Raw genomic sequence first — 27,532 nt, 5'->3', positions numbered from 1 at the left:
TTAGTTGCAAGTGAAGTCTCATTAAAGAATTTAAGGTAAAAGTTTAAGGTATTTTATATTTCCTCACACAGCTCTATTATGTGGGATATCTTGATAATAAGAAAAAATATCTTCAAACCATCACCTGACTGATTTTGTTTCTTGAAGCCACAGAGTTTACCCAGCAGATGGGATAGCTGCACTACAAGAAACTTGAGCTGTTGTATGACACGCTACAAAATATCTGCACATTCAGGCTTTGGTAGGTCGAGCCCAGCTGCACTGACAGTTACGATCTAGATATGACTAGAAAGGCACATTAAAGTATCCCAGACACCTCAAGGTTTACTCATAAGAGTCAACCCAAATTTGTTTTTAACGAGAACAAATCACTGACAATAAAGACTTACCTGGAATGAAAATGTCAGCTTAAAACAGTCCTCATATTCATCCTCTTAGCTGCCTCTGCACGTCTTACCTTCCCGCCGTTCGCTAAAGTGGGTGGGACTAACAGATCACGTTTTACCAGGTTTCCCGCCGTTGCGAGGACGTGGGCGTCACATCTGAGTAAGTTAGAGTGGAAGCAAGTGCAAGCGGAGTATACTCCGATTTTGACAGGCTCTAAGAACACATACATACTCTGATGAACAACAGGACTTAAGGACAAAGTCTCATAGACATTGGAGGAGGACCTCAGAAGGTGGCAGTGTAACGTCAAGGATCTACTACAACTATGTTCACAACAAATATTCCACTTTCAAGTCTCAAACAGTTTAATGTTACACGTTCTCCATAAGCCTTAGCAGGTTCGTGGTGGCAAAGTTACTCTTCACAAAACCATACGCTTAATAACTGCACAGTTAATTATTGCTCTTGAAATCTAGATAACGTTATCTAAATGAGATTTAAGCTGTATATAATGTTTAGAGAAACGATACCAGCCAAGCGTCCACTGCATGAAAGAGCTGTCAGTACAGAGTTTTGCCAATTTAGTAAAACATTGTGCAAGTGGAAGAAAAGCTACAAATACAGAAACTGAGCATAAAGAAACAGACACAATGAATCAGGTACCCTTTCCCAACAGGAATATATTTATTTGAAATTATTTCAAATGATAAAAACATGGCTGATAACGTGAATGACCACAGGGTTTTTGCTTTTCAGAGTGGACAAAGTGAGAACATGAGATAAGTAGAGGGGTCATCTGTGTATCAAGGTGAACATGATCCAGAAAAAGAAGCAGAGGCAGAGCACTTATCACCTTCACTAAATTACCTGCCGATCTGATTTTTTGAAAACCAGACCCCAAAAATGTTGGCTCATTGGTAAAACCTCGCATACATCAATTCAGCTCATTCACCTTTATGGCCAAATGTCCAGAGAAGTGCAACAAAGAATCCAGTCTGTCAGACCAAAGCTCACCCACTGGAACATTGTTAGAACTCTTAATCATGTCTTTTCCTATAGTACAAGCTTTTTACAACATAAAAATAGATCAATAACTATGATTACCATATTCCTTAAAGTAAATATACAATATTTATTGCATTTTCAAATAGACTTGTTTCTTATTTACTCCGTTGTCATCATCTTCCCCCAATATATGTCGTCGTCATCATCATCAAAAAACTAATCACTGGTACCGATGAGTGACAACAGATTTGTGTAAGGCAAATACCAGCAGGAGGCGCTGCATCACTGAGAATGGACAGTCTGACCTGAGCCAGGATCTTTTTGTTCACTTTTTGTGCTGTGCACTGTAGAAAATGATGTCATTAGTGTTTTAAAGTGAAGCTTGATGCTTTCAAAGGGAGAAAAGAGAGGACCTCCATATATATTCCAACAATTCTCTGGCACTTAAGTGTTCCTGCATTTTTTTTTTTTTAAGATTTTTGTTTTTGGTTAGCTGCTACCATCTACAATCTCTACAAACTGCTGCTTGCATAGCAATTCAACAACACATTATCTTTCTCTGGCTATAAGGTCCTTCTTCGAAAGGGCCACCAGCAGCAAATCATGAATCAGAGCAGAGCTGAGCTTTCAGACCAACTTCCCTTGAAGAAGATTCCTGCGAAAACAGAGATGATCCCTTGTAAACTCCTCCAAAAATGGTCTGCAAACCTTGGTCCAGTAAACAAATAATTAGTGTTGGACTAAAATGTGGCCCACACAGAACCCACAGTGAGCCTGAAGAAATATGCTGGCTATGTGAAGGAAACCTGTCAGAACCATCAGGGGCAAATCAGTTTTATGTTGCATCAACATGATGTAGTCCTGATGTTGAAGGTGCGTATGTCAGGGTCATGCACAGTGTCTCGGTTAAGCAGTTTAGCTGCTGTGCAACATCATCTGAAGATGCAAATATGAACAACCCCAGATACAGGACAGAGTTACAAAAACAGGCAAGACTACAATCAAAGAATTATAAATGTCAGAACAAGTGTGTGGCGACTGCTATCATGGTGAACCGTTCGTGAGACTCCACCTGCATTTGGCACACCGACTCAAGCACACCTTTACCTGGCACTGATGGAATGGCTATTCAAGACAAATACTAATTAACAAACCGACAATAAGCCCCACATGTGTGGCAGTACAAATTTTTAGGGAAAAACTTGAGTTTATCTGCTCATATTCCCTACAAATTAATGCTGACACCAAAAAGCAATAACATAACAGAAAAAAGAAAATGTTATTCTGAAAAATCACAACTATTCTTATTATTATTCTGAATAAGCATAAAAAAAGATGGAATGCAGAGATTTGGAAGTGTTCGGAGTTTGGTCCCGATATGTAGCGTCAAACAGAAGCCTCTGCATTCAGTCAGCAGAGTCGTCATCAAAGTGGTCCCAGTCAGTGGTTTTTGTTCTCTCGTGCAAAGACTGAAAGTGACCGCTGAGTAGTGTCAAACCTGCGTGGTGTAGTAGTGTTTCCTTTGTGTTCACCTTGATGCTTCCAGCTGGTGGCTCAATGTTAGTGTATGTTTGTGATGTAGTGTGTTTATGATTCGAGTGCTTCACCACTTCCTCCTCAACGACACAGTTCAAGTCCCGAACTGAGGTCTGTTCACCTGCCCACTGGTGGCGCTGGAGGAGCTCCTCTTACGGCTGAGGAAAGAAGGTGGAGAGACAAAGTTAACTACAGCTCAGTCCTCACACTGGTCTAAAGGGCATAAATTGTACATTTTGAGAAGAAAGCTGGAAAAGTGACAGAAGTTCAAAACCAAACAAACAGTTCAATGAATAAATCTTTAAAACCTTAAGCCCTGACAGAAGGTCCGCTATTATTTTACAACTCACAGAGAACTATTTTCAACCACAGTAGACTAGAAATTTCAAAATTTTGAGTTAATAAGCTGTAATTTTCGAGATCAAAATCTTAAGTTAGCTCTGTCAACCAGGGAGCTCTGTGAAGGTACTTCTTTTCCTTGTTACCCAGAAGCCAAAGGTGGAAGGCATCATCTACAGCTGTACTTTTGACATGGTTTTACAAATGACATCCTTGTGTTACTAACTGAACTGCATGGCGTTATCAACAGCAGTTTGCTAATGTTTATTATACACTGGTAGGTCACTGAAGAAGCTAAAACTGTTGCCCTCGTTTCCATTTTCATGAAATTGATTTGTGAATTCAGCGTTGATAACTTTAGAAATGCAAAGACTGTCTCCAATAAATCTCTTAGCTGAGATGATAATCCTGCGTTTGAGCCAACCTGGAAACATCATGGCTCCTAAGACTTAAACTCCCCCCTCACCAACTCGACAGGTTAATATTTAGTTTCACAAAACTCAAGTAGTCATTATAAGGAAGTAGGTAAGCTGTGATTAAGTTGGTGGTAAACCTTTACTGTGACACAAAGGTCAATGTTGCGTTATACCTTTCTCTTTTGGCATGTTGTAAAAAAACAAGAATACATTTGCAGCTTGTGTGAGTCACTGAATATGTGTATAATATAATGTTAGCATTTCTACTTGTGGCAGGATACTACCATCATAAAGACATCACATCAATATTTTAAGAAGACAATTTGTTTCCTACACTGCAAATTACCATTGCCTGTTAATTAGTGCTTTTACACTTAGGTGTGTGCATATTATATACTTATTTTATAGGCAGAGAAGAAGAACTAGTTTCTAGTAATTATTAATTATGTTAATGCTGCTATAATAACACTGAATTTATAGGGAAGACACTTTCCAGAGCAACTCCATAGCATGTGGAGCACGTGCCAACAGCTCTAAAAGACGCATGTAAACCAAACTGTTAGGATAGTGTCTAAACAACACACACACACAGCAGCTCAGGGTAATTTTTCATGAAACCCAGCTTCCTATATGGCTGCATCCTGACACATAACACAAACAGAGCAGTTTATATGGCAATAAAACAATTGTCCACGACTTAACTGAATCTTAAGGGGAGCTGGCATTGTGTTACATTTACACTGTGGGTCATGCTTCAGTCATACCACACAGATCATAACCTTTTCTTCTTGTTTATTCCTTGTTGTTTTACTGCTGTTCTAAGTGTTTAGCACATGAGATCTGGGTAAATAAAGTGACCGTGTCTGACAATAACACTATATTCTCCATGAGAATGCAGTGTCTTATTATTCCTGACAAAACAAGTCAAGTGGAGGGAGAGAGAAATGTGCTTCACAGTGTTACTCATACCCGTGTTGGTCTTGCTGGGGTAGACCTTGTTGATAGGCCTGTACTCCTCTGGAGGTGGAAGGTCTTCAATAGGGTGGAAGTTGAACTTGGATTCAAAATCATCTGTAGGAGGAAGGAGAATAAACATAAACGTTTTAAAATGTGCCGACACATCAAGTCACAAGGTTTAAATATTAATTGCATTTGTTTTACAAAGAAAAGGCGGTGGACAGTTTAAATTGCTTAAAACTTGTGACTACTACAAACGCAAAATGAAAAAGTTAAATCTCAAACTTCTGTGGCTAAGAGATCATGTCCTAAACCAAAGTGTAGTAACAAATGCTTTAATGGATTTTTTTACTGCTTGCATACTCATTTGCAACAGTACTGATACACCCAGAGTAACATCATCTTCTCCTTCAGCTGACACACAACATAACAGATGTGAATAACAGCATAACAGACTTAGTGAACATGTTAAAGGCTGACACCCCGGTGTTTATGAGAACTTTTGCGAGGTCAGTAAAGCTCTTATTTTAAAAATACTGAGGTATTAAACAGCCATCATCATCAAATTTTAACCTGATCATCATAAACGTTACTGTTAATGAATTAAGATTATTTCATTCTTAGCAATTACCCACAGACGGCAGCTATGTTTTTTAAACCTTTAAACATGTGAAACAGCAAACATAGCACTGAAACAGAGATAAGCACAGTGCAAAAAGAATAAAAGACAAACATGTTTTTCACGTGAGTTTCATCTATATAAGAGCGTTTCTAAATCTATGTACCGTCTTTTCTCTCTTTTTGTAAAAGTTAACATTAATTAGCCAAAGCCACTAACTCTATCATTAATGCTGGCACTAGGCAGCAAAGACCATCAGTCCTGCTTGTTCTTACTGTTAATATATAGTGTTCATTTAACAGGATAATACAATAATTTGTGTCTAAACTATTGAAATTATTGTTATGTTTCTCGTAATGTTTCTCCTAGAAAAACCCATGCCATGTTATTTTAAAGAAGGGGCTTTATTATGCCTTCTAGACCACTCACACTTGTTGTCTTTTTCTAACTGTATGTTCATGAACTTTAACATTTTGTAGCTCTGAGGCTTGTAGCGTCTGACGTGTCGCTCTCGGATTTGTTGCAATTTTGTCCACTCATGTCCACTCCTGGGAAGATTGGTACTGGTGTTGAATGTATCCCAACCTTGTTCACTGTAGAATTATGGACTTCAAATGATTTATAACCATTGCCAGACATTTCGAGGCAGCAACATTTGTTCCTCAATCATTATTTACGTCTTTCCTCCTTGGCCTTGTGTCACCACATACCTGAATGCTGCAGGCAAGCAAGCTGCAAAACATTTGCTTCTACTGGTGAGCTCACACTGGCTGGTGATCAGTTAATGAAGTACATTTGATAAGCCTTACCCTTTCCATTCCTATAGAATTATTAGGGGTACACTTAGTTTAAAAAACAGACAAAAAAAACACTGCATCTGCAATATGGCTTAGTTTTTGTTAAAAAAATAATGACATTGTGTAATATGAAATGTTTTGTAGCTCCTTTGAGGTTATATTCACATCATATTAAGCTCTGCTAAGGAACAGATTACCACTACATACATTGACAGAGGGAGTACTTTAAACCACCAGGCAGAAGTTTGCTTTTGTTTTTTTAAAATATCAAAAAATAAATAAAAAACAAAACCAAAAAAATCTTTCAACCCCTCTTTCAAACAATTAGCTGATGAGCATGAAAGTTTTTACCCTATTCATTCTTCTCAGTCTGTAGTCATTGGTCCCTGCCTTTGTATTATCAACAGAGCTCAGTCACATCTCAGTTTTTAGATTACAGCCACTACAGATCACCCGTACAACATCTTTGCCTTCCCTACAGCCACAAACTCCAACCATCAAGCCTAGACAACAAAAATAAATGGTATTCTTTGGTTTGTCAAATGATAAAATAAGTCGTACTTTGTCTCAGCTCCCAGTTCTGTCAACCTGTGCACAAAAAAGGTCTTTCCTACAGGTTGATGATTTACTTCTTGTAGTGGTTGGCATGTCGAGAATTTACATTTATTCCCTAATCACCTGACATGCAAGCAATGACTGTTTATGCTCTCTTATGACATTTTTTACTCAAGTTTGAAAGAGTTGCTGAGGGACAGGATGACAAACTATCTTAGGCTATAAATCCCATGGTCTGCAGCCTCAATTCTCCCTTTATACAAATCACATAAATAGTGATTTGGTTTTATCATCATTTTTAATTCTTAAGTTTGACACAGTAAGTACACAAAGCCTCAGTAGTAATCTAGGAACCACCCATAACTACCTTTTTGGTTTCCTGATTTGTCCACACATCAGGAAACCAAAAAGGTAGTTTGCATAGTGTCAGTGGAGATTTGACTATCAACGGCGATTCGTCACCGTCACCTCCATCGCATCAAGATCATAAACAAATTTGAGTAGTTAAGCAGCAGAAAAAGTGGTAGCTATTTATATAAGCCTCAGCATTTCATCTCCTGTTTAAAAGAGCAGTCAGATCGAACCCCACATTCAGATAGGTACCAACACTTGGGGATGTAGTGTTGACACTCAGAGATATAGCTCAAGTTCAGTTTACTCACTGCACAGATGTACTGGTGGTGCCCAAAGTTACTGAAATTAAGAGAGATGTTTTTTCAAACATTATCCGAGCTTTTCAGGGATCAAAGGAAGGGGTAAACATCCAAAGTCCACTTAAAAGCCATTTATGGAGCAATAAGGCAATTTAACATTCTCTCCTCTTCCTCTCCATCTCCTACTGCCTGCATAAGGACACCATCTCAAGAGAAATCATCGGCACCTCCCTCGACAAAAACCATACAATGCCTCAGATAAGGAACTTTGGTCCTCATCTGCCTCACTATCAACCGTTCCATTAAAACAGAATGGGGATGAAATGGGAGTTACACAGTTACTGTAATTAAGTATCATTTAAATTTAATTACCAAAAAGTTATCATTCACTTATACTTAACTTTAACAGAAACCACCGTCCTAGTTCAACATTACAGGGAGTGCAGAATTATTAGGCAAATGAGTATTTTGTCCACATCATCCTCTTCATGCATGTTGTCTTACTCCAAGCTGTATAGGCTCGAAAGCCTACTACCAATTAAGCATATTAGGTGATGTGCATCTCTGTAATGAGAAGGGGTGTGGTCTAATGACATCAACACCCTATATCAGGTGTGCATAATTATTAGGCAACGTCCTTTCCTTTGGCAAAATGGGTCAAAAGAAGGACTTGACAGGCTCAGAAAAGTCAAAAATAGTGAGATATCTTGCAGAGGGATGCAGCAGTCTCAAAATTGCAAAGCTTCTGAAGCGTGATCATCGAACAATCAAGCGTTTCATTCAAAATAGTCAACAGGGTCGCAAGAAGCGTGTGGAAAAACCAAGGCGCAAAATAACTGCCCATGAACTGAGAAAAGTCAAGCGTGCAGCTGCCAAGATGCCACTTGCCACCAGTTTGGCCATATTTCAGAGCTGCAACATCACTGGAGTGCCCAAAAGCACAAGGTGTGCAATACTCAGAGACATGGCCAAGGTAAGAAAGGCTGAAAGACGACCACCACTGAACAAGACACACAAGCTGAAACGTCAAGACTGGGCCAAGAAACATCTCAAGACTGGTTTTTCTAAGGTTTTATGGACTGATGAAATGAGAGTGAGTCTTGATGGGCCAGATGGATGGGCCCGTGGCTGGATTGGTAAAGGGCAGAGAGCTCCAGTCCGACTCAGACGCCAGCAAGGTGGAGGTGGAGTACTGGTTTGGGCTGGTATCATCAAAGATGAGCTTGTGGGGCCTTTTCGGGTTGAGGATGGAGTCAAGCTCAACTCCCAGTCCTACTGCCAGTTTCTGGAAGACACCTTCTTCAAGCAGTGGTACAGGAAGAAGTCTGCATCCTTCAAGAAAAACATGATTTTCATGCAGGACAATGCTCCATCACACACGTCCAAGTACTCCACAGCGTGGCTGGCAAGAAAGGGTATAAAAGAAGAAAAACTAATGACATGGCCTCCTTGTTCACCTGATCTGAACCCCATTGAGAACCTGTGGTCCATCATCAAATGTGAGATTTACAAGGAGGGAAAACAGTACACCTCTCTGAACCTTGTCTGGGAGGCTGTGGTTGCTGCTGCACGCAATGTTGATGGTGAACAGATCAAAACACTGACAGAATCCATGGATGGCAGGCTTTTGAGTGTCCTTGCAAAGAAAGGTGGCTATATTGGTCACTGATTTGTTTTTGTTTTGTTTTTGAATGTCAGAAATGTATATTTGTGAATGTGGAGATGTTATATTGGTGTCACAGGTAAAAACAAATAATTGAAATGGGTATATATTTGTTTTTTGTTAAGTTGCCTAATAATTATGCACAGTAATAGTCACCTGCACACACAGATATCCCCCTAAAATAGCTAAAACTAAAAACAAACTAAAAACTACTTCCAAAAACATTCAGCTTTGATATTAATGAGTTTTTTGGGTTCATTGAGAACATGGTTGTTGTTCAATAATAAAATTATTCCTCAAAAATACAACTTGCCTAATAATTCTGCACTCCCTGTATAGCAGTAGGCCAGACACATTTACACAGGTATAAAACACTAGCGGCTGCCGTTCGTCCTCCCGGCAAAAAGACTCTTTGGCACAAATCCCCTGGAAGTAAGATCTAGTTAGCAGGTTACTAACCCTACCAACCCCATCACCAGGTGTTCAACATTTCAACCATACTGTTGATTATAAATGACAGTTTTTGAGTGCATGTGACAAAACTGTCCTTCCAACCCCATAAGGATATGAACACTTTTATTTTACTAGGCCTCACAAAATCTTTTCTTCTAGTGACTCTGGTGAGTTTCAGACTTCCAGTCTTAATTTTTTTTATTGGGAAAACCAACTTCACAATCCCTTACAAGGCCACATTTTGTGTTGCGGCAGCCACGTAAGACCGTGAGATAAACATAAACTAGCTTTGTAGTTATGCTCTCTTAATCACAATGTATTCCTACCAACATTGTCGTAACACCATGGATAACCAATTTACTTATAACAGGTTGGGCTTGTTTATCCAAGATTAGTACTAGATTATCAGCAGTATGATAACCTGGTTCAGCCTCCTGTTCATCCATCTTCATTTCTTTCCATCTCACAGTGCATTTTGTTGCACTAGCCTTCATTTGCCATTTCCTGTGTTTGTGTGGGTCTGCAATAGTGGCAAGTGTGGATTCGTGTAAACTCTTTGTTTGTGATCACAGTTTGGTTTAAACAGCAAGCACTGGGCTGTTGTCCACCGTGCTCCAGTTATGGTTGATTTTCTGAAGCATGTACAGTACCCTCTCTGTGTTCTTAGCTGATTTACAAATGGAGCACTGGGTTTTCCACTCCTGCCTAACAGAACACACACATTGTCTGTGTGCACCAGTGCTGCTATGCAAAGAGACTGTAGCAGAAAATTCAAAGAGAGGATGGGTGTGGATGGAGGTGTCAGGGTTCAATTTGAATACCTCCACACATACAAAACCAGGCAAAAAGGTAATGAGCTACATTTAAGCCATTTTAGGTCTAACCTGTGAGCAAAGTCATGTAAATAAGATTTCACACGTAAAACTGGGATGGTTATAGCTCATCTTTTTAGGATTTAAACAATGTCTGGAGAGAGACATTTATACATAACAGTTTTGAATTCACAATTTTAGGGATGTTATCCTTTTCTTATCATTTTGCTAAGTTCATTATAAATATTTTAACTTGATAAATGGTGAAATCCTGTATCCCTTTGTTTCTGCCTGCTGTGAACTGTGGTACCTTTTGATCTAACTGAACTAGATTCAGTAGGATTTTAAAAACTGATGTTATTTAGCAGTTGTCAACAGTGGAATATGAAGGAGATGTTGCCGAAGCAGTCTTTTCGCACTCACCTATGATGGACTTGGAGGAGGAGCTGGAGGAGTAACCATTCCGGACTGGCGGGGGTGGAGGAGGGGGTCCAGCTGGGGTTCGTGAGGAGGAAGATGAGATGGAGGAAGAGGAAGGAGGAGGTGGTGGTTTATTGCCTCTGGAGTCTGAGCTATGGCCACGGTAAGGGGGTGGGGGAGGAGGGGCATCCCGATTGCCATTACGAGACCCAGGGGTGGGCACCTGGGGAGCTGCATGGACAACATACACACACAAACAAGTGATCACGAATTCATACTGAGGGTCAGATGAACGGCAGTGATCTTAATGAATCTGGTCAAGTCTGTGTGTGTCTAATGTATCAGTTGCCGGGGTCCCCCCACCATGATAAGATAAAACTTGTAAGGGTACAAAGTTTGTACACAGGGGCTAAAACAGAAATATGAAATGAAAGTACTGACCATGACTGTTTTACATTTAGTACAGACTTATATAGTCAAGTGTTACTCAGCAGTCAGTAAAAACGTGCATGCATGTTGTGCAGAACAGAGCGAAACATCACGTTACAAACATCTTTCTTTCAGCTGGTTTCATAACCAATCATGAAACCAGATATGATATAGTTTCTTAAAAATGCTACTGTTTGTAACAAAGCAACTTAGAATATGCCACATGACACATTTCGAGTTCCTGTCACTGCATCAGTGGAAAAAAACCCCCCCAAACATCTGTTTTCATACTGACTTTTAAAATATAGAGACTTCAGTACCAACGAACAGTAAGATTGAAACAAGTCTGTGCAACTTAATATTAAGAGTGTGTGTGGGGGAAAACACAAGGTGAGCAGGAATGCTGGAATATTCCACAGGGCTACAGGAATGCAGAGAAACCAGGAGACCTTGTAGCAAATCGTTTCACCGTTCAATCACAAGCCAGAACTCAAGCTAACAAGTGCCTTCCTGTTTCGTGCATTTGCTTTGAATTCAAATTATTACTGTTCCCAGTGTGCCATAAATCTTTCCTGAAGCGGAAACAAAATCATCATTTGACACGTCAGACGTGGAGAACTTCATCTGTAACTAGGGCACTTTGTAGGTGTGGCTGTCCCAAATCCCCCAGTTTTTTTAAGTTTTGTTTTTTGAACATCAGAAGCATCTAAGATGTGTCATCCACATGGCATCCACCCAACTTAGCATACTTACAAATACCAAAAAACAGCATATCTGCTCCGCATATTAAAATATCCTCATGTCGTCACTTGTTGACAAAATAAGGGGGGAAAAAAAAGGCCATTTCCCCAAATGCAAAAGCAGCTGTAATTATAAGAAATATTATACTACTGTCAAGAATCGGTGCAGGAACTTGATGAAATGCTGCAGCCAAAAGAAAGACTTATACATCACACAGAACAAGACGAAGCACATTTTTTGTATCGTTCTGCACTACTTTCAGATTCAGAGGATAGAAGCTCGTCATGTGTAGAAAACGTTGCAGCGTTATCCTGGATTGTACCTTAAAGGTTCAGAGATAATGAGCCAGGGCTTGCTTTGCCTTCATTATAAACATTTCTCCTCAAAATAAAGAATAATGAGGTCTTCTTCAACGTTCACAATCAGGAGTTTGCGCTCAGCCATATCTTTATTGTATATATGAAGTAAATCTGGGCATTCAAACAATGAGCTGATTAAGGGATTAGGTTAACAATGGAGGTTAGGTTTCATGAAGGTCAAATTAGAGATGATTGAGAATGAACGAGAGAATTTCAATCACAGGATAAAAATAAATAAAAAATTGTGGTGAGTGGCAATATTGCACTTTTGACAGATTTCTGGGACGTACCTGTTCTGCGTCCAGGTGGATCTCTGACAGGTGGAGGTGGTCTGTTAGACTGCTGAGAAGAGGATGACGATGATAATGATGGAGGTGGTGGTGGGGCATGGCTGCGTCCTTGGTTGCTGCCTCCTGATGTGTGTTTTTTATGAAGGGAGTTATTCCTCTGGGGAAGCTCTGGAGCTCCACCTCCATCGCCGTGGGATGGCCCATTAGAGACACCACCAGATGTGTGTGGTCTGTATGGCGGGGGAGGAGGAGGAGCAGAAGAGCCTCCAGTAGGTGGTCTGCTGGAGGACAGAGGTTTTACGTTGCTGGGCGGGGCTGGGCCTCTTCCAGGTGTTGGTGGAAGGGGTTTCTCTCTGCTGTAAGAGGATGAGGAAGGTGCAAGAGATGCTTTCTGGCTTGGGGTAGGTGGGGCATTTCCACGGCCACCTCTGTTAAAGGGTGGTGGAGGCGGTGGTGCAGAGGTGCTGTGCTTCATCCCACTGCTACCGCTGGAGGAGTGGGATATGTCAGGCAGCGAGGGGCGGTGTGAGCGTGAATGTTCTGGTGGAGAGGGCTTGTTGGGGGGTGACGGTGAGGTGGACCGGCCTGTGGGAGGACGAGGAGCCGCTGACCGGGACCCCGGGGGCCGTAGCGCAGATCTGCCCAGTGAACCACCAGCAGGACCGTCTGTGTGGAAGACAGAGAGGCAGTGTTTAAGTGCAGCACTTTTAAAAGCACTGGCATGGGCTACAGCTTTAAGAAAAACCGTTTCATTATGAATTCATCACATTATTTTCTATAATTTTATTTAGTTTTCCCCCACCACTCATAGAATTAAAGTTATGGCTTCATTATAACTAATCTCAACACCTGAAACCCAACAGATGCTCCTTTATTTATATACAAACGGGAACATTACAACCTTTCATCAAAGCAGCTTTGATAAACAATTTGACAATGGACTAATTCTTTAATTGAATACTGAAACTTTTAAAAAGGTTATGTGTTTTTGCAACAGGCTGGTAGGAAGAAAGTGCTTCAAGGAACAATTTAAAATTGATCAATTGCCAAGTTATGTCTATTATGCGTAGACCAAAAAAAAAAACACAGTAAAAAAAAGAAACAGTAGCCAATGTCCAATGAAAGCCTCGAGAACTACAGCTAAAGAGCACTGGGAAAAAAAACCTCTGGTTTCTTGGAAGCAAGTATTATTGTTTTGGAAGCAAAATAATAAGGAATTGGGAATGACTTAACACTCCCAGTGAGTCTCATACTCTCGCTCTGAAACTCCCGCTGTCACCGTATTTTTCTCTATCAGGTAATATATAAACACGCACGCTCAATGCAGTGTGCCAGGTAGAAATTTTTCCTGGTTGGGGATTAATGATGCATTCGCAGCATGTGGGAAAAAAATAACTCAGAGTGAATTACACGCAGACAGCTTAATATTTCCATGGTAACTTATACTTGATGGTTACAATAAAGCCATTTTAACCAACATGCGTGGGAAAATCTCACGATACATTGAATATATTTGATATATCGCCGAGCCCTATGTGGACGAGTTAAATACTACAATCAGAAGATTTTTGCACAAATCAGTCACATGTCAGACCTGTTGCTGACTGATTCGTCGATAATACTGCTTTATATACCAACCTCTCGCTAAACTGTACAGTACAGTCTTGTGGTGTTGTTGCTGTACATTAGAGCTGGGCGATAGAACGATAACGATATGTATCGCGATATAACTTTTACTCGATAGAGAAATTAAGCTATCGCGATAGACCTCGCCGCTCTTGTCCTCTTAAAAAAAAAAAAAAAAAAAAAAAGGAAAAAGAAGGTCAGCCAATCCAAATTAAGTAGCGCAGAGCCGAACCAATCACAGCCGCAGCGTCACGTCGCGTGACTTGTTACGTACAGCACAAGTGCCAAGCCGCACATGTGTTTGTTTGGGAAGCAGCCAGCGGGTAATGGAGGAAATGAGTGTGCCAACTAGAAAAATCAACCGAAGAGAAAACAGATGATGGTTCCAATGCCGGAGAGATTGTCGAACGGAAGAGCCAAAGAAGTTCCGTAGGGTGAAGGTATTTCGGCTATTTCAAGTCTGACAAAAAACAGAGTAGCGTGCACTGTAAATTGTGCCGAAAGCAAGTCTGGAAATACAATAAACTGGTGCATGCGTCACACTGTGCGCCACGTTATTGTTTCGGTGAAATGAATTTCTACAATACTGTTACTGTTAATTGTACTCTCTGCAGTGTTTAAATGCTTACATATACACACAGTTACTGTCCGTCTACACATACGACTCGGTTCTGCTTCTATGCCCCATCCTTGTTTACTTTTTCCCACCGAGGTTTCTAGACTTCTGATTGGCCAACATTTCTGCTTGGTTAGGAATCTAGCGCCACCTGCTGCTTTGGCATGTTCATAGCAGCGTTTTCCTTCATTTCTGCTTTTATGTGTGGACGGGATTATTTTTTTAAAACGAAAACGGAAAATCTCCGTTTTCAAAAATACCCGTGTACGTGTGGACGTAGCCTCAGTCTCTGACTGGAAGCACTAATTCGTCATTCAGCTTTTGTCAGACTAAAGTAACTGTTACAACTGCTTGAAAAGCTAAGCTATACAACAAGGAGAGATTGAGAATTTCCTTTTAGTTCTCAGATTATTTGATATTGACAAAAGTTAGTCAGTTTTGTCTGTGCTTCTGTAAAACAAACTAAGATTTATTTTTATAATTAATATTTTGTTTCTAAGTGGAATTGACAATTTAGTAGTCTGTTTCGTTTGTTCTATTTTGAAACTTAAACGCTTTAGCGGCTGCCTTTTGTGTAGTTTGCAATATTTGCCTTTATTTATCTGAAAAAGTCTCATGTTCCTTAAGCACATCTACCCTGTTGAACTTATTATGGGAAATAAATATTTAAATAAAAACAAGCTGCTGATTATTTCACATTTTACTTGTGAGCAACGGCACATTTAAATCTTACAAATATAGTTATTTGGCTTATATCGTGATATATATCGTTATCGCCTGAAATGAAAAAAACATATCGTGATATGAAAAAAAATCTCATATCGCCCAGCTCTACTGTACATTATTGCTTAATTAGTGAGGGGGGTGGGTAACCAAGTTTGACCAGCTTATGGTTACATTAACACTAGTTGGAAACGTTTCTCCACGGAGCTACACCTTTGACTGCTAAGATCTTCCATTATAAAAATCTCAAACAAGCAGCAGGAGAAGTTAAAGGTTGAAGCTATTTGCTGCAGATGAAGTGTAACAGTTCAATAATTTAACATTCAACTAAAATAGTAAGTTTTAGACTTTCATTCATTATTAATGGTCCAAGCATTGTGAATTTGTAGCAGTGCAAATTATTTATTTCTATAACCACAAAATGATGGACAGAAAAATAAGAAGTACAAGCTCGGGAGAAAAGCCAAAGGAGCTTTATTCTCTCTCTTTATGTGCCGTTTCTTATTCTGGAATAATCTGCTGACAGATGTAATGTGCATGACAGAGGTTTGACTTCAGGTGTCCTCTCTTCTCCTTCTTATTTACTCACACTAATGATAACGGCTCTTTGACAAAATGATCCAAATACAGTAAGCTGGGACAAACACGTATGTGCTAAATAGCATAAATGTTTTACCTCCAATTGGGCGTAACTTTGGCACACCTCCTTGGAAAAGGCCGCCCATTCCCTTTGGGCCTCCACCTCCAAAACCGCCACCTCCACCACCTCCACCACCACCTCCAGATTCTGGGGGGGGCAAACAGAAATACATTTTAATATTCAAATATTTAGAGAAAACTGGGACTTTATCATGGAAAACTGATGGGAATAAGCTGTTACACTGCAGAGTAAGAAAAAAAACTTCTGTAATTTAACATTTTAAAGGTCAAGTTCAGGTTCCTTTTTCCACTTAAACATATTTTACATAAAGTTCTAAAATATATACCACCAACAATGGAAAAAATAAAGGGAACTCTTAAACCACACATCATTACTGACATACAGCAAGACGACTTATTGAAAACAAACATGCGCTGTCATTCACCTTTTCCCCCCCAACATCTATTTGTTTATACCCTACTTTGCATTTTCACAATGTGTCTTTTGTCCTGTGCCCCCCACCCCCACTTCCACCACCCCACCTTATCGTAGCAGATGGCAGAGTTTTCTTCCTGTCACGGAGTTTTTTCTGCCCACTGTCAGCGAGTGTTTGGTACAATATTAAGCACCCCAGGTGACTATTGTTGTGATTTGGCAGTATATAAATACAACATAATTTTAGGACATCCATCCTGGCGTCAGGGTCACTACTCTAACCTTAACCCAGGCTGGGAGTCTGTTGCAGGGCTAACACAGAGACACAAAGAACGATTCTTTTACAGGACATTTTGAATCAACTCACAGGCAGTACATCAGCTGGGATTTGAGTTTGTGTATAAAACAAACTTACTCTCTATAACAGGAGCACTCCGGTCATTGACCTGGCCGACCTTCTTTAGCTTGGCGCCTTTGTGGATGTCTGACAGCAGTGCTCCCCTGCCTTTTGCCTCAGATGAGCTCAGTTTGGGAGGAGCTGTGTTTGCCTGTGGAGACAGTTAAAAACTTTGCAAACAAACTTCCGGCTCCTTTAGTTAGAACAGAAAGCTTGAGCTCGCAATGCAGACTTAAAACAAAGATATAGTTTAGTAGCAGCTTTTGGTAATTTAGCTTCTATATCTGACTTTGCCCATGGCTTAACAATTCAAAAACGTTTCAGGGACAAGCACGTCTTGTGCACATTTGCACCATGTTTTAATATAAACAAATTTCTCACAGCACATATAAACATCTCAGGTCAAATTAGAGATCTGCTACAAGGAAGTGTATAACTTGTCAGTTTTCAGTGCAGTGTGTTGTGATGAATATTTGATCAGGTCACTGACCTCATGGAAGGTTGGAGGGGGTGGGGGTCCTGGAGGAGGAGGAGGGGGAGGAATAGGCATCCTGACTCTGCGTTGGCACCGTTCTGTGTGGGGTAAAGGCCCGTGACTTCACCGTCTCTGCTGGAACAATACGCTGGCTCCTGAAAATGACAGAATATCTCAACTGATAAAACTGAAAGCCAATTCGGTTGTTAAGTGATGACGTATGAGCCCTGCTTCTACTCTGCATTTATTAAGGCTTTTCTGTTTTAAAACACAAGTTTTGTATCTTGTTCTATTTAATCTGAACACGCCCCTAATAAAAGTCAGTGATCACTGTCAGTCTCTCTTGGTTTTCATTACCACTACTCATCAGCACCACGTTTTAAAGCTCAGTTTTTAAAACCTCGCGGTGTAACTGCAGCCCAGCCCATGCAGACCAACTTCGTATGGTGGATGGATTATCTCAGTTGATCTCCTGACTGAAATTTGGTCCATTTACAGCATCCTTTGACCCTAACTGTCAGGAACCCTTACATTAACTTTTAATGAGTGGGAAAAAATTTGCGTTCATCCTCCAGCTTCACTGTGTTCACATTATACTAGCCACAGCTGTGTAGTTTTGTCTGATGAAGCAAAGGTTTAACTGGCACTAAGGGTAAAACTGCACATACTGTCGCACCAGTGTAGTAGTAAAAAAAAAAAAAAAAAAAAAAAAGGTCCTGTCTAGGATATGATGTAACCCTAGTTTCAAGAAATTAAGAACACACACACACACACACACACACACACCACAGGAGCTTTCCCATGGACCAAGAACCTTTTAACCTTCTGTACCATTTAACAGCAACAGCTGGATATGCCGTATTTCCCCTTAACAGCCATGGATTACTGGAAACCTTCTACTGCTGTCCGTGTATATAAGATATTATTGTATATACACATTATATTTTTATGCATTTAATTAATATTAACACTTAAAAATAAATTAGGAATTTTTTTATATATATATATATAGTGCAACGATACACAAAATTCACGGTTCGGTTCGATACTTTGGTGTCACGGTTCGATATTTTTTCGATACAAAAAAATGTTCATGCATTTTTAATTTGTCATTTATTAAAATTATAAATATATATTTTAACTCAAAAGTACAGTTTTTAAATTTAACCCTAACCCTTGTGCGTGTTTTTTATTTTGACAGCGAATGCGCACCTGCGGACCACTTATGTGCAGCCCTGGTTATTTAGCTCGTCATATCACAGCCACAGAAATTTTTTTGTCCATGAAACCATAAAGCTGCACTTTCTTTTTGCCTTATAGTCTGATTTGTCATAACTTCTCCGTTTTGTGGTAAGCTTTTCTTTGGCTGTCACTTCTTCACCCTGACCTGTCTTATTTGGCTCAGCAGAACTGAAATGCTTTTACACGCTCACTCACATAAGCTCAGCGATTCTCTGCGCGATCAACCTCTCACATGTTTAAGCTTGCTGCGGGAGATTTCACTTGTCATGTTTGCATAGTAAGCTAACGATTAATAAGACGATGTCAGAGGAATTGGTGTACAAATTATCATCACTCACAATCAGTGCTGTCGCTCTCTATACACAGTTCGCACGATTGCAAAGTGAAAGCAAAAAAACAAGCGCAAATTCAAACGCGACTTCAATATGTCACATATTGACAGTGGCTCACCGATGCCAATGACATAATTACCCAGCTACATTTCTGAAAGAATGCAAAAGCATTGACATATATTTTTCCTACAATAGCCCAACGGGCAGGGAAGAGAGATTTTGGTAGCCCGACTGAAAAAAATCGCTAGCTCCGGGACGTCGGGCTAGCGATATTGCAAGCCCTGTATCTGATTGAGGAATCACTCATCTTTGGAAAAGAGAGTTTATTACAGAGAAATGGCTCTTTCCAAAATAAAAGCTATACTATCCGCTTCTTCTGGGCTATATTCTCAGCAGCATAAGGAGAATCATGTGCTAACAGCTGTCTAAATGACTCGGCTAAAGTTAGTAGCATGCTTGTTGTTTTTGTCTTTGCACTAGGATGATGTCGGCGTAAATGTGCAGTCATATTCGTTGTGTTCCCACTAGTGCTTTCAGGTTAATCTCGTTAAAATGACCTTAACGCCACAACACGGCAAATCTCCGTTAACGAGCTACCGCCGATCGCTCCGTGCATGGGGCTAGACGGCAAACACGTTAACGAGCTAACTGCGCTAACACACTAGTTCACACCAATGTAATTGAGCATTGCATGGCACATCCAACATACTGTTTTACTTTAGTCCATGACTCGCTTACCTTCACGGTCATACGTCACATGAAAACCAAAATAATTCCAAACACCAGATCTGAATGTTGCAAGTAGAGCTTAACTTCTGTCTCGCTAGCTTGCCCTGCGCTCTTCCTTCTGACTATGCTGTCTGTGTTGAGCGCTCAGTGGATCTGCGCTCGACAGTGCAGCCTAGGCGGAGTAGTCGAACACAGATTCACTGAGCGCTCAACACAGACAGCATCGTCAGAAGGAAGATTGATAAAATAAATTACAAATGTTGTATTGTTCGATACATATGCGTACCGAACCGAAAGCACTGTATCGAACGGTTCAATATCGATACGAATATCGTTGCACCCCTAATATATATCTATATATCTATATCTATCTATATCTATATCTATCTATCTCAAATATTTTATAAAATGTTAAAACTTCATTGTGTATGAAGTGTCCTTGTCTGCTTGTCTTTTCAAATAAAGTCCAATATGGGCCAGCGAAGCTCACTTATGAGACGAGTTGTTGAGGATACCCCGAACTTGCCTGTGAGTAAACACTGCTGGTTTTGTTCAGTGCTAGTGAATTTTGGTTTTTGAAGTAAGTGACTGTCAGCTGTCTGGAGACAAGAGGCTTGCATGTCTAATGGCAGAGGAGGCAGATGAAGATGAGGAGGAGACAAATGATGAAAATGTAAATGTAATGTAAATTTGTTGGTAAATGCAGGTGTTTTGAATGTTCATCAAATGTCTCTTTTTGTAGAATTTAAAGGAAACTCAAGTATTGAAATAGAAGCCTACTAAGGTATAGAGGGTTAAGGAACTTATGCAGGATTTGTCGTCTTTCATCAGTATCTCTTTATAAAGCTCTTTGGCAACGAAGAGAGAAGGTATAAGGGAATTCAAACAATGCAGAGGCTATACAGATAAATTTGCATGGAGCCCTTAGGTCAGGGGTCGGCAACCTGCGGCTCCGCGTGGTTTGGGAAGTATTTAGCTGAAGTGTATTTTATTTATGTTAGTTCTTTTTTTACCTTGTAGTTCTAAATTGGAAGATTATTGTGATATTGAAATATAAAAATACAATTATATTCTATTATTTTTTTCATCGCTCAAAATAAGCGTCACACTCGCGGAAGCCGGTGTACCCGCCGAAACGCCGTGCATTTACCGAGACTTTCAACCCCAGGTAGGCCAATTATGGACCTTCGGATCCACATTATGTCAGCAGCTGTTCTCCAGCGTGAACCATGTTAAAAACAAACACGCTCACGCCTCACAGAGGACAGCTTACAGTCCTGCGTAAAGATGAAAGTCACTTCATACGGCCCCGATTTGCAGACGCTGTGCGCAGAGGTTCAGGAGCAGAAGCCCCATTGTAAACATACCACAGCAGACCCGACGATGTTTGCATGAACCATGCTTTTCAGCATCTCTTTATTGACCACTTTTCACACACGGTTGCTGTAGCATACAGCCGGTGTTAAAGCGCACAGCCCGACACACACCAACACAACAGCAGAGAGAGCGCAGGCGTTAAGGCGGCGAGGCGTGATTGCGGGTGCCGCTCAGGTGCGTCCGCCTCCCCTACAGCGGTGCTGCAGACCACGCCCCGCCACACACATTAACCAGGTAAAATACATATTTAGACAGAATTTTGCAAATATCTATTTTTCATTTTTTAGCAGCATAGTGCTTTTTTTCCAATTATTTTTTAAAAGTCAGGTCAAGGCTCCAAAAGCCCAAAGGCGATATAAGGGTGGCGGCTCACAACAGTTTTTGTTTGCTGGATCATTTTAGTTCAGCTGGGTGTCTTTCCTTTTGTTATATTTCTTTAAGAGTTCAAAATGTGTTAATGACATAAATAAAATGTAATTTTCTCTGTAGCACTTCATGGATTTCATAAGCAACACACCTTAGTTGTTCACACAAAGCATAAAGGTAAAAAACAATATATATACAGTGTTATCTTCATTTTAGATCTCAAAAAGTATTTGCGGCTCCCAGTGTTTTCTTTTGCATGGTGAGATGTCACTACTGAGACAAAAGGTCCATATCAGCGCTGTTAGGGGAGAAGAAGCAGCCAAAACCAGAAGCAAAGAAATTATAACTTTTCCCCCCAAAAGTTTCTTCCACAAACTGTTGCAACATTTCCCCCTGTATAATCTGTTCATCACTGAGCTGCTTTACTGATATATCATTAAAAGGCTCTAAAACCAATGCAGTCATATACAAATATCTTCAACCCACCTGTAGCAGATGCGGCACATGTTGTAGGCTACAAAAATCTAGAGGTGCGTAACGGGCAGAAATGGCGGCTAGCAACAGCAGGTGTAATGTCAATGTTATGCCGTTCATGAGGCACTGCACAGCGGGTGTCATGGATCCCACAGACTTTAACTCAAACCAACTTTTAAATCAAAGAATGTGTGCTTAATAAAATAAAATAAAAAAGCCACAAGGAACACTCACCATGATTGCAGTGGATAATTTTACCTGTTTTGAACACCACTGCATTTTAGTTCGTTGTATGTTAAACATCCTATGTTCTTAGCACAGCAGGAGCTATGCTAGTGGACCAAGAACAGCACAAACACAAACAAGAGCAGCCCACATTACTGGCTGTTACATTTTGACACTGCTCCCAATGACACTAAACAACTACATTATGTAGATGTCTGTATGAAAAGCTCTGCTAAACAACGACAGCCTGCCAACCCACAACCCTTCCAGGCATTTTGGTTCCTCTATCTGAACAATGAACCAGACTTTAAAACAAGTTTAGTTTGTAAACCCCAAAGTTTCACTAAAATCCTCTCAATAGCTGCAGCAACTCTTAACGGGTTTGGCTAAGTGGTGCTGAATGTGTTTCTTTCAGTTCAAAACTGAAAGCTAATCAAATATCAAAAAGGAGAGAAGAGCAAGCACCAGATCCTCAGAACAATCTTTAATCCAAAGAATAATTAAACATTTAATCAATCCTGTGTTTTGGTTTTTCCTTCTACTGATCAACTACTTGTTTCACATCCAAAATAAGAACAATGCATTTAACCAGCATCCAGGCAGAGCTAACAACAGGAGAATGTTCATTTTAATGTGAAGAGCTGAGTGTTTTCATATGGTTTCCTTTCAATGTTCTACACTTTGTGCTCGTGTCACTGTTAAATGTAACTGCGACCTGGATTACTCCCATGGGAATTGGGACAGTTTGCACAGTACAGTTGACAAGACTGTTATGAAGCATGATGCTTGAGATAAAGGATGAAATGACAAGAGTTGTTCTGTCTTTCAAATTTCACTTGTAATCTTTTGTAAATCCTTAACTGTGCAACAATGGAGGGTGCCCTCAGGTAAATCCAACATGAAGTGTCACAACATGATTACTCATTTTAAAGCGTCATCAGTTTTATAAGGCTTAAGGTGATGAAACTGACTCCACCTATTTGTAGGACAGAACTGAACCAGTTGTAAGATTTTTCTGATTATATAAAAAACACACACACCTACACCTAATTGTAACGAAACAGAACTTCTCATGTTGGTAATACACAACTTTCTATTAGTGTAGACTGGACATAGCTGTCAGGCATGACACAGTTTCTAAAAGTCTGCATTTCCAATTCTATAGTTAGGATGAAGAAAGCCAAGACACAGCAAACGGCATCACTGAACAAAGCATCTTCCGTTTTGTTGTCATGACTGTAGTTGACGTTATGCCAACAAGCAGCTGGTGATCGTGTTGTGTTACTGCGAATAGATAAAAGCCCCTGAAGCTAGTCGCTCTTAGGGATGATGCTCAGTAGGCAGTTTCCTAAGAGGGTCCCTCGAACTAGGTAGGTAGACTCGCTTTAGACGTGTCTCTACAGACAGAATCCAACGCCTCAACTTTACTCTGAATATTACCCTAAAAAAATTTTTTAAAAAAAAAATCATCTCAGGGCTTACTCCACCCACAGAACAAAAAGGTTTTCAGCTGTGGGTCTAAAGTAGGGGTGTCAAACGCCAGACCTCGAGGGCCGGTGTCCTAAAACTCAAATGTGTCCCTGCTGCAACACACCTGTACAAAATTAGTAGGTCATTAGCAAGACTCTATAGAACTTGACTGCATGCTGAGGTGGCAACCCCCAACCCTATTCAAGTAATTTTAAATAAATGTAAGTAAGGGTAAGTGTTTGGAAATATGTACTTCTAAAATAACTTTTATTGCACCATGTTTATTCAGTCATGAGCTCTGTAACATGAACCAAATGGCTGCATTGCAACCTCAGCATGCAGTTAAGTTCTAGTCTTGCTAATGACTTGGGTACTTTTGTGAAATCTAATGATCTCCCCTGAACTTAATTTGGAACTATGTCCCTTTGGTGGAAAAAGGGTAAGAGAATCAAGTTAATCAAAACGTCCTGTTCCCTGCACACATTTCCTGCAGAGGGAACTAGAGATGTCAACTGCTGACTGGAATAGGCCTGTTTGTTTGTTTTTTAGCTGATCAGCCATGACAGATGACTGATCAATTTCACATATTTTTTTCTTGGACTGGAGCCTCACTTGTCCGTCTCCAGAAACATGGCTTCAGGTAGCTATAATGCAGACAATGACTAAGTTATTGATTTGGTCATAGACAATATCCCTGTGAAACAAAATCTAACAAGTAATAAGTGTATCTAGGTGTCTCAAATGCTAATGAAATAGCCAGTTTAACCACTGCCACTTCCCGTTAGTGCACAGACTCAATTGGTTTCAAAGTCTTCCCTCTATTTTCTATTGCAGTAATTTCAGTTGAAATAAAAGTTGTTCAATGTTTAGTGGCTCCAACTTCAACATCTGTTCAGTCTCATCTCCCAATACAGTGGCACTGAAATCCAACTAGGAACTAGTTGGTGTAAATACAGGGTGACACAAGTCTGTAACACAATGGAATACACTGGAGTTTTTATCTATACAATAAGCTCTGGCCACTAACTTAAATCACATTGGTCACTTGACATTTGTTTGAATTAGACTGACTCCTGACACAAGTCTTGTAATCTGGGGCCGTTTTAGAGTAAAAAGGTTGATTACTTAATAATTTAGCCGTTTCGAGGTTATTCAAGGCATTATTGATCAATAATGACCTGAAGAAATACAGGACAGTGCGTTTTCATCCACTATGAAATTAGAATAGCACTTTGCCCATCTTTGCGAGAAGGTGCACTAAATATAAAACTTGTTATACAGTCAGTTTAGCGAGATAAGTACAGCTCTGTTTGACCCCTATTCATTTATATAGATTTTTTTTTTTTTAAATCCTGTAATCACACATGAATTTATATGATGGACATCATTTTCCAGTATTGGAAAGACTACCAAAATATTTGTACTGAGTTTACATTATAGCTAATTATATTATATTAAACTGTGTCCATCCTGCATATAATACACCTGTACTGAAACTGCTCTAAATGTCAAAGCTTTTCACACAAAGAGTGTCTGAGGTCATTGGATCTCCCCAAACCAGTTAGCTGTCTGGGCTCATTGTTGCCTCATGCAGGCAGTTGGCTCCTCGCCCCGCCCTCACCTCTTTTATGCTCCAGTCCTCGGGCAGCATGGTTTAGAGCTGAGACAGGTTTTCACCGAGGGAAACCAAAGGAATCTTACCTAGCAAGCTCGCTAGTCAGGCAGTGACGTGGGTTAAAGCGAACCGCACAGCAGCAGATTTACGAAAACTGAGAGTAGGGGGTCAGCAAATATTTCAAGACCTGTCTGGTGTGTAGAGTAACTGTAGTCTCAAATAGACCTATTTCAGTGACGGTGATTTAATTAAACCAGCAAGAAAGGTGTGCTAATGGCTATTACACAACTCAAGGATCCATCGTCACATATTTACTTTATTATGAGATATCACAAAATCTCTGATTTAATCTTTATATCTTAAATCTCTGATTTAAGAAACTGGAACTAGTAACTGTTGTTTATGCTTTTAACAATTCTTTGCAGTTCTTTAAGTGACAACCCACTGTATAGAGCCAAGAAGACCTCAGATTGTTGGTATAAGACTTCAGAAATACTAAAAAGGCTGTGGTTTAAATAAGATATGATAATCAAATATTACCCAGGCAGTAAAAATGCTCATATGGTTGGCAGTCATGCCCTGGCAAAAGCAACAGGTCCTGACCTTTGACCCCATAATCTAACTAATCCTGTCCATTCAAGATCCAAGTAAAAATGAGCTCTTAAGTAGGTCATGAGGCTGAGATTTGCTCACCATTAAACTGTTCACCCAAACAGTTGGTAAACAGCCATTTGATGGCAAGAAGTTTCCCCACATTAACAGTCTGGCGATGTACAGAGAAACAGAGCCAGAGAGGGAGGGCTGTATGAGGAAGTAGGATGCTTTTGTGGTTAAGGAAGTACGCTGAGCTTACAGGCCTGTAACACTGTGTGTGTTTCTAGGCTTTAGGGGGGTGGAGATGGCCCCATATAACTAAAACAGAACCTCAATTGTGTGCTCAAGACATTCTTTAGAATAAAAAAAACAACGTTTTCTACTGTCAGCTTTTTTTCAACATGTAGAGACCAGATAACTACCATAAAACCAGGGATGGAAGACACATTTGCACACTATGTAGAAATTTAAATTTTTATTGCGTTGAGCTTAATGAATACACGAGGCAGAAACTAATAATCGATTAGTCGAAAACTGGCATCTATTTTGGTTTTCAAATAACCATTTATATTTCCGTGTACCGGATAGTTCCATTACTTGCAGTGTTTGAGAAATGTTTACCCTACTTGGGTATGAAATGACAAAAGTCGTCTATTTAAATACCGATATAGTGATGATTTTTTATAGTGTGACATTTGATGCCTTCGTATAAGTACATAATTCCTTATACCTCTGCACACCACTGCATAAACATGGTTTTTGTTGGACAGACCTCCAGCTAAGAGAAACATGAAAACAGTGACATAAACGTTCGTCACACACATGATCCAAAGGCCTAGGCAGGTTGTGTAGCCGCTCCCAGGTAAAGGGAGAGTGAGCATACATACCTGGCAGAGGCTAACTTAAACTTGGTTAGCATTACGAATTTACTCACCCTGGCTCGAACAAGCGGATGTTTGCTAGTCTCGTCCTCCTAAACAACATGAATGGGAAGTGTCGATGTAGAAATCCTTCGTAGGAGAGAGTCTGACCCCCCCCTTCCAAAAAAAATGATGGGAGGGTGCTGGTGAGCTGTGCTGGCGTAAGTTACCAGCGACACTAGCAGGTTAGCTAGCTAGCTGTCGATGGTTTCAACAGATCGGCTAGCGGTGGGTTCACTGGAGCTAGCCGCAGTTAGCTGCTTTGCACCGAGCTGTTTACTTTCCAGCTGTCAATGTCAGCGCAGTCCGGCTGCCTGCAAACTCTGTCCGCAAGAGGTCTTTGAGATAAATAGTGCATTAAACAAAGTGCTGGGCGCGTCTGAGAACCACTTTTTATCAGTTTTGGGTAGCTATAGAAAACTTTACCTGCCCTCCTGACCTGCCAGCAGAGCCATACTCCCTGCTGACACCGTTTTATCGCTCTCTTCTCGGAAACCCGGAAACAAGCAGAGCGACACAAAATGGAGCACAACAGCGGTGCATTAAAGCGCTGCCGTAAATTCCAGCTTTAACAAGGTCATATGGGTACTAACAAAACTCAGTCCTGAAACGTGTTTGATTAAATGGGACGTGTAATGTTTAGACTACGTCAATGTCACGATTTACATTTTCAGTTCAGTTGATCTAATTTTCATATTTCGTAAGATGTAGAGCATTTGATATATTTCGTGTTTGATGAAAATTTTCTTTCACTGTATGAAATAATTGTTATGGTTCCTTTGGTGCTAGAAGTTGAGGTAAACGGTTACTTTTTCATATATTTAGAGTTTCCCTCTAGTCTAAGC

At 40.2% G+C, this 27,532-nt stretch overlaps 1 protein-coding gene across 1 annotated transcript; it reads right to left on the bottom strand.

Annotated features, from left to right (window-relative positions):
• Positions 1-1,049: 1,049 nt before the first annotated feature.
• On the bottom strand, positions 1,050-27,223 carry wipf2a (WAS/WASL interacting protein family, member 2a). Its single transcript, XM_040004324.1, has 8 exons — positions 26,702-27,223; positions 17,359-17,498; positions 16,887-17,019; positions 16,073-16,183; positions 12,432-13,097; positions 10,616-10,843; positions 4,653-4,754; positions 1,050-3,086 (listed from the first exon to the last, which is right to left on the bottom strand). The coding sequence occupies exons 2-8, from the start codon at positions 17,416-17,418 to the stop codon at positions 3,046-3,048; spliced, it is 1,341 nt and encodes a 446-aa protein (XP_039860258.1). The 5' UTR covers positions 17,419-17,498; positions 26,702-27,223; the 3' UTR covers positions 1,050-3,045.
• Between the last annotated feature and the right edge of the window lie 309 nt (positions 27,224-27,532).

The sequence above is a fragment of the Simochromis diagramma genome, unplaced genomic scaffold (assembly GCF_900408965.1).
Source record: "Simochromis diagramma unplaced genomic scaffold, fSimDia1.1 OVJJ01000565.1, whole genome shotgun sequence".
Taxonomy (NCBI): domain Eukaryota; kingdom Metazoa; phylum Chordata; class Actinopteri; order Cichliformes; family Cichlidae; genus Simochromis; species Simochromis diagramma.
Note: the sequence above shows the minus strand (reverse complement) of the source record. Positions and strands in the feature narration are given on the sequence as shown.